Raw genomic sequence first — 15,052 nt, forward strand, 5'->3', positions numbered from 1 at the left:
TTGAGGAAGAGATTTAGTGAAGATGTCCACAAGCTGGTATTCAGCAGGAATGTGTTTAACCACCAAGGCATCTTGTGCAACCCTTTCATGAATGTAGTGAAAATCCAAATAAAAATGTTTAGACCTGGCATGTAAGGCTGGATTAGCAGTGAGATAAACTGTAGAAAGGTTATCAAAATATAATTCTGGAGTATCCTGCTGAGTAACACCAAGAGAGTCAAGTAATGCAGTGATCCACCTGAGCTCAAATGCAGCAAAAGACATGGTTCTGTATTCAGCTTCAGTTGAGGACTTGGAGACGGTAGGATGACGTTTTGCAGACCAGGATATGATGTTTGTCCCAAAAAAGGTACAAAAACCTCCTGTAGAGCGTCTAGTTTCTTTACAACCTGCCCAATCATTGTCACTGTAGGCACGAAGAGCAGAATCTGTTCTTGAACTGATATCAACTCCCATATGAATTGTGCCTTTTAAGTATCGTAGAACACGTTTCAGGAGATGGAAGTTGGCAACAGTTGGAGTATGCATCTTCTGGCACACAAAATTAACAGTAAATTGGAGGTCTAGTAGAGTAAGAGTTAAGTAATGCAGTTTTCCAGCCAAACTCTGAAAATAAGTAGGATTAGAGAAAGCTTTATCTTTTCCTACAACGCGATCAAGCTGAAGAGGTAAAGGAGTCGACATAGGAGCAAAATCAAGCATACCATCAGTCACTAGGAGATCTTTGGCATACTTTTCTTGATTCAAAAACTCCAAATTTGTTGTTGAGAAAGTTGTGTGGGAAGATGCCTTTTGTCGAGAACACACAATTTGTATGTGTTGCTTTGTTGCAGTCTTTTGGCGCCAATGGTGGAATCTTGTTGGGCCTCGCAGAGCCCATAACAGATGTTGGACTTGGACCGGTTTTGCTTGTGAGCAAAACCTCTGGAACAATTGGAGGGTTCCTGTTCTTGCTAATAAGTGATTGGTGTCAATCACATAACCGTTCGAATCACTGAATTCCAAAAGCTGCTTCTGTTAAGTGTTTGCGGTTGCGATTGCGATTGAGATTTTTTTATAAAACAAAAAACAAATCAATGATATTGAAATATGTTTTCCTTGTATTTTCTACCTAACCATTATACCCATTAAGAATGAGAGAAAATGAAGTACGGATACGATCGAAAAAATTAGAAAATAAACATTTACAAGAAAATAAAATTTCAACCAAGATCTATATTTTAAAAAGAAACCTAAGATCTATACTTATGAAGAAGACAAGACAATTACAAACATCGTCCAAATAAAAAATTCCAACCAAACTTTGGCCAACTTTACATACGAAACGCGGAAAACTTGATGTTAAGTTAACGGCACATCGCACATAGGTTCAAAAAAGTCTAAACAAATATAACATTTCATCAGCAGTTTAAGAAAATAAGATTTTTGTTAAGAATATTAAAATAAATCACCAATGACTCTTCTTAATTCTCGCTTGATAATTCCTACCGATGCTGCAGCCCCACGGAACTGCATAACAAAAATCGTTATGTGAGAGTAAAGAAAACTAAAAATATGTCTCTTCCAAACATCAAGAACATTGGCCTTGAGATTTAATGTGAAGAATTTATTGACTGTGTTAGATCTACTATCTAAAGCATATGTTTTGTCATTTATCACATTACTTGATGAAATTTTTGGTGAAAACCCAAATGCATAAAGTAATAAGTATTTCAATATAAAATATATTTATTTGAATAATTATTTTAGTACTTTTTATGATTTTTAATTATAAATCAAGATTAATAAAGTTTTTGGTGTTTTCATACATTTATATAATTATATATTATATTTATTATATTTTAATTGCTATTGTACCCGCTGGTCAGTTAGTCGTAAATACAATGATTCCATCCTCCTCCTCATCGTCATGATTGCATGCTACACATTACCTGCAACACAAATACAATGAGATGCGTAAGTATTACCAGAAATACCAAATGAGGCGATCCTCCCATCTACGAGCTATACACACAAGCACAATAATACATTCACCACACCTACACATCATCACACAAAACAAGTCATACAACCAAATCGCTCAGATAAGCTCATGGTCACGCACTTACCTTATCGAGGTGATTCAAACAACAAATACAACCAGGAGAGACTCTCCTTGCGTGTGCAACAGTCCAGCCACACCCTACCACAAGCCACACAACCAAAAAAAACCTTGAACAAAAGTTGACAGAAACATCAGAAAAGAATAGTCTCAAAGATGAAACCCTAAAACTAAACCAACTGTTAACTTTCGGATCCCTCCAGTGGAAAGCTAGCCCTAGACGTCACAAATCTTCACAAAAAAATCTTGTGCCGATCGGATAAGATACGAGTCCAAGATTGCACTTACAATCCCCGTTGGTCTCAGTTCGCGTCTCAGATGAAAAACCTCACAAAACTGCAGATAACTTCTCGATTATTAATTCAAATGCAAATCCGTAGAAAGGAACATCTTGATAAAAGAATTATATATAATTCCACCAAATTTCATCACTTTCTTCCTCTTCTTCACACCCCACGACCAAGTCACTCTATCTCTCTCTTTCTCTCTGAGTAGCAATGACAAAGAGATACACACAATAGAGAGAAGAGGCATCATGGCTTAAGAGAATTCTGACAACCAATGACAAAAACAACACTATAGCAAGCCTTCCAACACGTACTTAGCCTCAGATCTCCAATCCAGGAATAGATTCCTCAAAAAACGGCTTAGAAATTTTCAAAAACACTACAAATGAACAGCCACAAAACCCTCAAAGTCAATTTTTCTCTTAAATATCACGGTTTAGGATTTCTAAACCAAACCGTTCTAATTCAACGATGTAAAACAAACTGATCAAACCAGAAATTGATGGTGTCCCAAAACTACAAAGTTGGTTCGTGAATGTTATAGTATGACTATAACCTTTACTTTACTTTTCTATAGTATAGACTGTTAACTAAAACACTTTTTTTTTTTTGAGAGCAACCAACTAAGCACATTTTTATGAAAAATACCGCAAAATACTAAAAATAACTATGTTTATCATTATTACTGAAAACTCATACAAGTTTCCTAAATTTTCAAAAATATTTCTAATCATCTCATCTGTGATGCATTTAGGAAAAAATGGGGTATTTGAAACAAAAGTGGCCTTAATGTCGGTGTCTCGAGGTTTATTTTCTTTTTTAAAAAATACTTGTGAAGATTGAATGAATTCTGTGTGTCTTATTTACGGCTGCCTCACGGCTTATTTAAAAACCCTAAACAAAGAGTGCTGACCAAGCAACTATACACAAGTCGGCTAAACGATACATCGAGGCCCAATATACATACGCAGCCCAATACTCCCCCTCAAGATGGAGCGTGAAGATTACAAATGCCCAACTTGGACATTAAAGTATTAAACTGAACTTTTCCTAAAGCCTTTGTTAAAAGATTCGCCAATTGCTCCTTAGTACCGATGTGCGCAATTGTAAGAACTCCACTTTTAATAACATCACGTACCTGATGACAATCGATCTCAATGTGTTTCGTTCTTTCATGAAAAACAGGATTAGCAGCAATATAAAGTGCAGACTTACTATCACAGAAGAGACGAGCAGGAGCAGTTGGTGGGAAACCCAAATCTTTAAATAGATGTCGCAACCACATTATCTCACGCGTAGCAATAGACATGGCATGATACTCAGCCTCACAAGACGACTGTGACACCACCTTTTGCTTCTTAGTCTTCCAAGAGATTGGAGAGCCACCAAACAAAGCGACATAGGCGGTTAAAGAACGATGAGACAACGGACATGTACCCCAGTCGGCATCGCAATAAACCGAGAGTTCCAGGTCTATACGTGAACTAAGTAAAATACCTTGCCCCGCTTTTCCTTTAAGATACTTGACTACACGTAACACAGCCTCCAAGTGCCTCTCTCGCGGCATTTGCATAAATTGGGACAAAATGTGAACAGAGTATGAAAGATCAGGTCGAGTGTTAGCGAGATAGATAAGACAACCCACTAGTCGTCGATACGTTGCGGGCTCCTGGAGGAAATAACTAGTATCGGAAGCTAAGTGATGATTTTGTTCCATTGGTGTAACCTCGGGCCTAGAACCAAGCAACCCTGTTTCACTTACAATATCCAAAGCATATTTCCGTTGTGTCAACATAAACCCTTCTTCATTACGGGCAATCTCAATGCTGAGGAAGTATTTAAGCTTCCCCAAATCCTTCTTACGAAAACACTCTCCGAGAGATGTTTTAAATTTGCGAATGGCGTCCCCATCATTGCCACAAACAACAAGATCATCAACATAAACTAAGACTCGAATCTCGACACGTCCACGTGTGTAGGTAAACAAAGAGTAATCCGAATAAGATTGAACAAAATCAGCCTTGGCGAGAGCCGTAGAGGGCTTTTCATACCAACATCGGGGTGCTTGTCGTAAGCCATAAAGAGCTTTGTGTAATCGAAGAACTTTATTCGGAGCTGAATGCGTAAAACCTTGCGGAAGCTTGATATACACCTCGTCACGGAGATCACCATGAAGAAAAGCATTGTGCACGTCCATTTGATGCACTTTCCAGTTATTTGCAGCTACAATATGTAACGAAGCTCACACCGTTGTCATTTTGACCATCGGTGCAAAAGTTTCAGAAAAATCCCGACCAGCAACTTGTCGATTTCCCAACACCATGAGTCTTGCCTTATACCGCTCAATGCTCCCGTTAGAGTGATACTTGATTTTATAAACCCACATTGTATCAAGGGCAACCTTTCCATGAGGCAAATCTGCAGCACTAAATGTGTTTGTTTCTTCAAGAGCTCCTACCTCTTGACCCATAGCATTCGTCCAACGCTTATCTTTTATAGCCTCTTTATAACTTCGTGGCTCCACTGTTGCGCTTACAGCTGCAAGAAACGCTTGATGTCGAGGGGAAAACCGTGCATCAGTGATAAAATTAGTCAGAGGATAGAGTGAAGTACCTTGGACCGTGTCGTGAGGCGAGCTGGTGGAGAGACCGAGAAGAACGTGATGAGAGGAGTCGCTTGCCACTGCATTGTAAAACACATAATCATTCAAACGAACAGACGGTATCTTGAGACGTTTGCCCTGTACCATTTCAGGTTTGGGCTGAGGCACGAAAGTACTCTGATTACTAGAACTAGACCCGCCAACAACAGACGACGGACTAGTCGGTACAATGGGTCCAACTTCGAGAATTGCACCATCAAGCTCAGCTGGACCAACTTCTGGTACTTCTGGTTCAACGACATCGCTAGCCAAACCACCATTCTCAGTACTCCCCCTGTCGTCGGAGTCACTATCACTCCCCCTGTTTCCAATGAGTTCCGACTCATGAATGAGCCAATCTGTATCACTTGTGCCAACTAGAACACCACGAGATGGCTCTACTTCCGTCTGAGTAGAGAAAGGAAATTCACCTTCCTTGAAATATCACGTCACGCGAGACAAAGAATTCATTTGTGTCCAAGTCGTATAACTTCCAACCTTTCTTTCCGTAGGGGTAACCCACAAATACACACTTTCTACTACGAGAAACAAACTTGTCTTTGTCTCGTATATGCTTTTGTGCATAACCCAACAAACCGAACACTCGCAAATCGTCATACACCGGCTGTTGTCCAAACAACACCTCATGAGGACATTTATTGTGAAGCAGCTTCGTTGGTGTCAAGTTAATAACATGTGCTGCGGTTAAGACCGCTTCTCCCCAAAATTTTGTAGGTAAGTGTGTCCAAACAACAAAGATCTTGCGACATTAAGGAGATGACGATGCTTTCTTTCCACTCTACCATTTTGTTGCAGTGTTCCCACACAAGTCGTTTGATGCACAATACCTTTTTCCCGAAAGAAAGAGGACAAACATAGAAACTCTATTCCATTATCACTCCTAACCATTTTAACTGCTTTTCCAAACTGTTTTTCTGAGTAGGCACAAAAATTTTGTAGAACACTCTTAACTTCTGATTTTTCTAACAACAAAAATGTCCACATTGTGCGTGAAAAATCATCCTAAATTGTCAAAAAATAAGCTGCCCCATTTGAATTAAAGAAAAGCATTCGCTTGTTTTATTAATACTATCAGAAAACATCTCTCTAGTTTGCTTAGCCTGAAAACAGGTCTCACATGAACTTGGACTAACAGAAACTCCAGAAAACAAAGGCATAGTAGATAGTACTGAAAACGATGGATGTCCTAACCGCTGATGCCACAAAACCGCATCAATTTTCAGGACCATCTTGTTTACTCGAGCAGCCTGAACATCCGTAAAGTAATAGACTCCATTACGTTCTTTCCCAGCTCCAATCAGCGTCCTCAGAAACCGGTCCTATAAAACACACACCGCATCGGTCAAGAAGGCAAAACAATTAGAATGTTTCAAAAGCTTTGAAACCGAGACTAATGAACAAGTAAAGTCTGGGACATATAAAACATCGTATAAGCTTATACGATCTGATAAACGGAACACGCCCGTTTGTGTCGACAACGTCGTACTTCCATCTGCAAAACCAATTGTGTATGGAGAAGTATTTTTAAGATTCGAAAGAACCGACAAGTCTCCAGTCATATGATGTGAAGCTCCTGTATCAAGGATCACATCTCCACGGTAGTCAATGATTGCTTGATATATATACTGTTAACGGTTGTAGCAAGACGTCCATAGTAGTCAATGATAGAGGAGCTTCACATCATATGCTGAAAAGCCGAGCTGATCACATTAGCAAGACGTCCATAGTAGTCAATGACTGCTTGTCCATCTTGTTTACACGACGCCAACTTAGCCATCAGTTGATGCACGCGAACCTTGTTCCCAACCGAGAACCGTTCCTTCAAATTTTCCCACAACTTGTGAGCATCGTTGATGGATGTCACCGTGGATCTTACACGAGGTTCAATTGACGTCCTCAACCAACCTACGATCATTGAGTTCACACTCAGCCACGACTCCAGATCCGCATGTCCCTCACACGGCTTCTTTAGAGACCCGTCAATGAATCCGGTCTTTCTTTTTCCTTGCAGAGCATTCAACATCTCCATAGCCCACTCGTTGTAATTATCACCTTTTAGTTGCACCGACGTGATCAACGCCCCTGGATTGTCACACGAAAACACCGAATAAGGAGATGCAACAACACCTTTATCACCAGTCACGCCGACTTCAACAATCTTTTTATCATCCTCCCCCATCTCACGAACAAGAGAGTTTTGACACTAACAAAAGAAAAGAACTAGCAAAAGAACTTAAAAGAAATTCAGAAGCTTAGATCAATTAGAAGGATCTATACTCTGATACCATGTAAAGATTGAATGAATTCTGTGTGTCTTATTTACGGCTGCCTCACGGCTTATTTATACAGACTTGATCAACTCGACAAACCCTAAACAAAGAGTGCTGACCAAGCAACTATACATAAGTCGGCTAAACAATACATCGAGGCCCAATATACATACGCAGCCCAATAATACTTAGGTTAAATTATTAGAAAGGGTGTATAGGATAACAAAATTTGATACTTGCATGTGGAATAAAGAATTAAAGGTACATTGGTTTACAAAAACAGAAAGAAAACAAATGATCTTAGGTATACCATTTTAAGTTTTGGTTAGTGAATTCAAAGTTCATATCTGGTTTGGTCGAGATCTGCCTGTTTGTACGGCCTCTTAACCGGATCCTTGACGAGCTTTGTTCCGAACTATCCACCCCAAAGCATTTTCGTCGATCATGGCTTCTATTTGAAGGATCGGTCGTGCAATCCTAAGGAAAAGAAGAGTTGATTACTTCCTAAATTCTATCTACATCATCAAGCGAGGAAAAGAAGAGTTGAACCCGCGGTTAGTCAATTTATGTATTTGTTTGTACGTAATAATTTATGTTTTTCTTCGTTTAATCGGGCTATGCCTCTCGAGATTCTCAACTTAGTTTAGTTGGAATATGTGGGCTTTATTTCCAGTGTTTCCGATCTTTTGTAATCATCCTATACATAAGTCTCTTGATCGTAAAAAAATTTGCGTGCAAAACAAGAAAAAAAAAACAAAATGAGCTAGAGTGAAGTCAACAATGAAGAGCCCCTCGGGCGCGATGCGTGCCGTGTTGTTTTGATAATTGCCGGCAATTTCCCATTCTACCATTCCTTCTCTTATTGTCCCCTCTCCTCCGATTAATTCATGCATCAGCCTAAAAATATATAGTTAATTTTTTTCTTCTCATTGGTATTTGTAAAATGACTACAAACTTGCAATTGGTGTATTTAAAAATAGATAAACTACTCGTTAGTATGTTTTTTTTTTTGTTTTTTTTTTTTCAAGCACTATTGTATAATACTTGTATTAGACATAACATCATCAACCAAACGTATCTTAGCTTTGTTTTTGGAATTCAGGATATAGACCTTTACCTAGTTTCTGTTAGCTAATTAAACGATTTTTTTTAGTTTAAGACACATTTGAGTTTTTGTTTTTGATTTAAACACACATTTCTAGTAATACTTTCCATTTTACCTACATATTTCTTATATCACGTTTCAGAACCTGAACATTTGTCAATATAATGTTTTTTTATTAAATACACGTACAATTATTATGTATTCATTATTGATATATGTAGCGTGAATGCTCGAAACAAGGAAAGCTACGTAACTGCTACGACACTACTATAATTTTTCTTGTTTTAAATGAACTAGGATGACATATGTTATAATATGCCTATTGATTTGACGTTGAACCAACCAATCACATAAGAAACAACGACTTTATAATAAACATAAATATATTATTTTCATAAATATAGTAATAGTAGTATTATATATAGTCTTCTTATTCACATTACAAAAGCAACTAGGATTATAATTTAGATGATAAAAAAAAAAAGAGAACACTGTCAAGTGGGAATGCTGATGGTTCCTTCTTATTACGGGTTTGTTTACAATATAATCTAAACAACAACTGCTAAAATTCGATCAAACTATGACTTTTTCTACTGAAAAAATTACGTATTGACCTTTAAAAGCATCTCTTTCTTTTTATTTTTAATTTCGGGAAATTAGTATAGATTTCAACGGTTAATATGAAAATTCAAATGCATATTATATTATTAAATGTACGCAAATATTATTCTTATTTTAACCAAAAAAAAAACATATTGAAGGATAGAATAGAGAGAAATAAATAAATAAAAAATGCCTGGCCTTCCCATGTACGCCGACGACTCATCAAGATAACTTTTATTTTCCCGGCGAAACACCGAAGTAGCCGCTAATGCATCTTCTCGTATTCATTATCAGTAAGAAAGAATATACATGGTGGACTCTGTGTGTATATGTATGCGATTGTGTACGTACATGTAAGTGCTCTTTCATGACTTTTCTTCGTCTTCATCATCTTCTTGAGAGTTGTTTTCTGAGTCTTCTTTGAGAGGAAGAGAGAGAGAAAAAGAGAAAGACAGATGAACTTTAAAACTCAAACTCTTGTCCCCGTTTGGAGTTTGTTTTATACAATACGCACACGTAGGGCATGTTCACTAATAAAATTAGTCAATTAGGTGTGTGTTTTTATATGTTTATTTAATGAAACATTGACGGAAAACAAGAAAATTTGACTTACGTGTTCGAGCATCAGTGTGAACTTCTAGACAAAACTTGCGTTCTTGCAAATATCAGTTTTTCTTTAATTATTATGTGTCAATTTTGGTAAATAAAATGGTGCTACTAAAAATGACATTAAAAATCTATCGGGGCAAGAGCATACGCGTGTTATATAACTACGTGATTCATTTATAGGTGGTGTATTGACTATGTCCGTTCACGACCAAATTTTATAACTAGAGGCAGGAAAACATTTTTATTTTAGAATACAATTGGTATAAATGATAACAAACCACTATTCAGAATTTGCAAACCCCTTCATAAATAAGTTAATCATATCTCTCTTCACAATCTCAATGTTTTCAACTTTCAATATCCCTCTCGTTCTCTCTTTTGACTACCACGAGTATCATTACAAAACCTTGACGACACAACACAAAACTAGTATAGTAACAATGTAGGCAGTTTACATTTATTCAGAAAAAAAAAATGTAGGCAGTGATAGTGAAGCAAATCTCCAAAAGTCTCGATCTTTCGATGCGAGCGAGACTACTTTCAGAAGGGTTTTTATTGTTCCATCGAAGCCACATAAAGGAAACGATATTTCATGGGATGTGACTAAGAGTGTTAAATATAGTAAGAACGAAGATTTGGGTCTATGACAAAATAGGTTATTGTAGAAATCAATATCCTAAAATACACTAGGCGCTAGATGTACAGTGAACTATCGTCTAGCGCATAACCGTATATACAGCTATATACAGTAAATATATTTTGTAAAAACATATATAAACTTAAAAATATTATAAATATATTACACATATAAATAAAAAAAATAAATAAAAAATAAGTAAAATTTAAGTCAAAATGATGTTAGACGAAAGTTGTAAAAAGAAAACCATCACATAATTGATAATAATAAAAAACAAAATCAGCAATTTTTTTGGTCCAAAACCAAAACGTAACATAGTTGTTTCACTAATCTTGTAAGTTTGATTCCATAGAATAGTAATCAAAATCATTTTACCATGATTTGAAATTAAAGGAATTATAGTCTTGTATATTAAATACATCTTACGTAAACATCTCAATCAAACATGAGATGGAGGGGAAAAAGAGACAAAGACACAATCAAAGTAATAAACTAATAATAGGTAAATAGGTCATTAAAAATAGAGTTTATGAAAAGTTATTTAAATTCAGGTTTTCTATCTTTGTTGGTTTATTTTAACATTGGCCAGGAAAAAGTGAGTCGCGGCGGTGTCTGAAGCTGATGGTTCATTCGAAAGTCTAAACACCCAAAATCCGCGACAGTCTTCAAGATCCAAAAGGATGTAACGTTAACCTCCATGGTGATTCAGCAAAACCCCTACCTTCGTAATGGGATGTCAATCCCATATCAATCACCGCAGTACAAATTAAATATAATTGATTATCTTTGTAATTATTTAGGGATCTAAATATATGTTTCTAGCTATATATCCTTTTAATGGTAATTGTGAATAAACATTAGAAATTTATTCTTTTCCATCGACTTGTTCATGGTATAAGAGTTATGACTATTTTTTTTCTCTTCTCTTTTGTTTTTTTCACTCAATCGCCACTCCGACGAACTCAAACTCAACCGAAACAACGACGACAAACCCGAATCTGATGGAGACCCAGCATACAATCTCTCTTTACGACCTTACCGCAACCTCAACACCGTGATCTATCATCCCTTATTCAAGGGATCGAACTACGAGGAATACTCTGTTCTCGCAAGAAGTTTTGTTTCCTCGATGGGTCAATTGCTCAACCAGAAGAAAGCTCCCCAGATCTGGATGATTGGTGGATAATTCAGGCGCTTCTTGTCTCCTGGTTCAAGATGTCCATTAATCCATCTCTCAGTTCTAGTATCTCACACCGCAATGTTGCTAAAGATTTGTGGGAAACTTTGAAGAAGCGTTTTTCAGTGACTAATGGGCCTCGTATTCAATAGATGAAGGCGAAGTTGGCATATTGCAAAAAACGCAGTCTAGCCATTGAGGCTTACTTCGAAAAATGAACAGGATTTGGGACAACATGGCTCACTACCGCCCATTGTGTGATTGCAAGTGTGAAAAATGTGAGTGTGATCTGGAGACTCTTCGAGAATAGGATTGTGAATGTGAAAAAGTTCATGAATTTCTTTTGGTTTGGTTGATAATTATCATATTGTGCGATCTACTCTGGTCTCTCGTACACCTCTTCAGCCCTTGGAGGAGGTGTACAATGTTGTTCGCCAAGAAGAAGATCTCAAAACCATCGTTTGTCTCAAAGAAGCACGCCAGAGTTCGCAGCTCATGCGGTGCAAGTCAAGCCTCATGTAACTCCTACCCGCAACAATGCTTATGATACTACCATCTGTTTGTAAGCATTGCCAACGCTCTGGTCATGCTTCTGGCAGTTGTTTTGCTGTTCTTGGATATCCCAAATGGTGGGAGGACTGACCACAAAGCAAGACTGTGTCTAGTCGCAGTAGAGGAGGTGCATCTACTGGTCGTAAGCGTAATGTCAATTATGCCAATGTTGTTCACGTTCCTCCTACACCCAAACAACAGGAGGCAAAGTACACATTCACGGATATAGATCGCAATGGCGTGAGTGGTCTTAACGATACTCAGTGACGCATGTTGATGACTCTTTTCACTGGAGGAGCAAGCAACGAGCAATGAATAACGCTCGGGTAAGTCCTTTGTTTCTTTTTGGATTTTAGATACAGGTGAGTCACATCACTTAACAGGTAACTTTGAGCTCCTGGCTAGTGTTAGAGATATGCATCTAGTACTTGTTATCTTAGTTGATGGTAGAAAAATGGTTTCCATGAAAAAAGGCACCGTTGTTTTGGTATCTTATCTGGTTTTGAAATCAGTATATTTCGTTGAAGAGCTAACTACTGATCTGATTGCAGTTGGACAGCTAATGGATGAGAATTGTTGTGTGGTTCAACTCGCTGATCACTTTCTTGTTATCTAGAACCACGTTTCGAGGATGGTGCTTGGTGCGGGTAAGAGAGATTTCGGAACCTTCTACTTTTGCAGGACAGAGTTTCTTGTGGCGGTCCAGATTTGTGAGGATAAATCATAAGAGTCAGGTGTAACATCCTTGAACCAAATAAAGGTTTTGGGGATGGGTGTCGAACGACACCAGCAATTTTTGGTTCGACCAGATTGTTTAAATTGTCGTTTTGGTTTGGTGTAGTTCAATTGAAGTCCCAAACCGACGTATTTATAGAGGAAGTCGACTTAAGTGTTTTGGGGAAAGCTTGTTTTGTCGCCGTTGAGAGAGAGAAAGGAGAAAAACATTAGAGGGTGTTCTTGAGAGGTTTTTGGAAGATTCTAGGCTAGTGGGGTGAGATCTGTTCCAGTGAAGTGAGGATCTAGTGTTGGGATCGAAGGAGAAGCTTCCTAAGGTGTTGGATTCATCGTTTTTGGGTCAGAACTTCATGCAAAAGAGGTGAGTGCATGATCATGGCTGATCTAAGCCTGAGATCTCTGTTGTTTTGCTTGTTCTATGTTGTTAGTGGTATTTTTCTTTCTTGTGGTGGTTGTGTTATGGTTCCCATAGGTTCCTGAAGCTTTTGGGTGAGTTTGGGACGGATTGGAGATGGTTAGAAACAGCTTCGAGCAGAACGTGTCTGTGGAGTCGGTCGACACCAACTTGTTTGTCGCGTGGTTTCCTGGTTTGTTGTGCTGTTTGTGTTGCTTAATATTGGAATCTCAGTTGCTTGTGTGTATAGCCTAGTAGATGGGAGGATTGCCTCACTAAGTATTTGTGAATACTAACGCATCTCAATTGTTGTTTGTGGTGTGCAGGTATGTGACGTGGAATCATGGCGATGAGGAGGAGAATGATCTAGGGTCTCCTTTGTGTGTTGATTGTTATGTATGGTTTTGTTATTGGAACCTTGGATAAAATTATGCTAGTTTGTTGGATAGATTGGGTAGTAAAGTTGTTGTATTGATGTTGTGTATTTAAGTTGATTAATGTTATATGTTTCCGCTGTGCATGATATTGGTTGTTGCTGGCTTAATGATGAATTGTGGTTTGGTTGGTTTAATTAAGTATATGGGATGCTTAATTATATATTGTTATTATTTAAAAAAAAAACGGGTCGGGTTGTTTCATTTGGTATCATCACATGGGACATTCGCCTACTCAAGTTGTTGGTTCTCTTAAAGCTATTTCTGTATTTGGTCCTTCCAATATTTTGAATAAGGACGTTCGATGTTTTTCTCCGCGCTAAGCAAACACGAGCTCCATTTCCATCTAGTATCAATAATACTACAAGAGTTTTTGAGTTAATTCACTCCAAACTTTGGGGTCTTTATCGTTCTTCTTCGCATTGTGGTGGGCGTTATTTTTAACAATCGTAGATGATTACTCATGCAGCTTATGCATTCATCTTTTAACCGAGAAAACAGAAGCACCAATGTGTTTAAAAATTTCTTTGCCATGGTTGAAACTCAGTTTCACACCATAGTTCAAAGCTTACGCAATGATAACGATACTAAATTTATGACTAACAAATTAATTTAATCAAGAAGACCTTCACGAGACCTCATGTGTGGGTACACCACAACAAAATGCTGAACGGAAGCTTCAGCATATACTTAATGTCGCTAGAGCTTTGCGCTTTTAAGGCAACTTAGCAATCGAGTTTTGGGGTGAGTGTATCATTACATCCCGTTATTTGATTAACCGCATACCTTCATCGGTTCTAAACGGTTTAACACCATATGAGAAGCTTAATGACAAAGCCCCTGCTTATGAGCATCTACTAGTATTTGGTAGCTTATGCAATGCTCATAATCGATTGAATCGAGGTGACAAGTTTGAATCAAGAAGTAAGAAGTGTGCTTTTCTTTGCTCTCCATACGATAATAAGGGTGGCGCTTATTTGATTTGAAGAATGAAGAATTTTTTTATCTCTCGTGATGTAATTTTCTATGAAGATCAGTTTCCTTTTGCACAATTATCATTCACATTTTTCTCTTTACTCACGAAGAATAAGAAGTTTTATAGGCTTCATTTGGTTTGAGTCCAATAACATATATTGAGGACAGACATACTAACGACAATATACCATCTCCAAGCCCACTGGATCCATCACTTCCATTAAGACCACTACTTGACCACAAGCCTTTATTGTCCTCACAGTCAACCTATTCTGACTTGTCTCCGTCAAAACCCACTGTGCCCTCCCTTTCACCGGCTATCTCATATGAATCTCACTATTACAACTCTGATTCGTCCTCGTCATCCCTTTCGTAGTCATCTCCAATTCTGTCTCCATCATTCTCGGCTCATTCTTTACCTTATGTTGTTTCACCATCACCAAAGGAGCTTGGTCGAGGACAGAGAGCGAAGCAACCTTCTATTAAGCTTAAAGATTACGTTCTTAACATG

General features: G+C 37.9%; 1 protein-coding gene across 1 annotated transcript; it reads right to left on the minus strand.

Moving 5' to 3' along the window:
• LOC109130848 (uncharacterized mitochondrial protein AtMg00810-like) lies at positions 2,031-4,585 on the minus strand. The gene is made up of 3 exons (XM_019240917.1): positions 3,397-4,585; positions 2,109-2,182; positions 2,031-2,039 (listed from the first exon to the last, which is right to left on the minus strand). Exons 1-3 carry the CDS (start codon positions 4,583-4,585, stop codon positions 2,031-2,033), a joined length of 1,272 nt encoding a protein of 423 aa, XP_019096462.1.

This window comes from Camelina sativa, chromosome 19 (genome assembly GCF_000633955.1).
Source record: "Camelina sativa cultivar DH55 chromosome 19, Cs, whole genome shotgun sequence".
Taxonomy (NCBI): domain Eukaryota; kingdom Viridiplantae; phylum Streptophyta; class Magnoliopsida; order Brassicales; family Brassicaceae; genus Camelina; species Camelina sativa.

Excerpts from the sequence above, each read along its gene's own strand:
- LOC109130848 (XM_019240917.1), bottom strand. The coding sequence starts at position 4,585 with ATGGACGTGCACAATGCTTTTCTTCATGGTGATCTCCGTGACGAGGTG. Across the intron at positions 2,183-3,396 it reads AATGTCCAAGTTGGGCATTT|GGTGTGGCTGGACTGTTGCA; the intron begins GTAATCTTCACG and ends GGCTTGTGGTAG.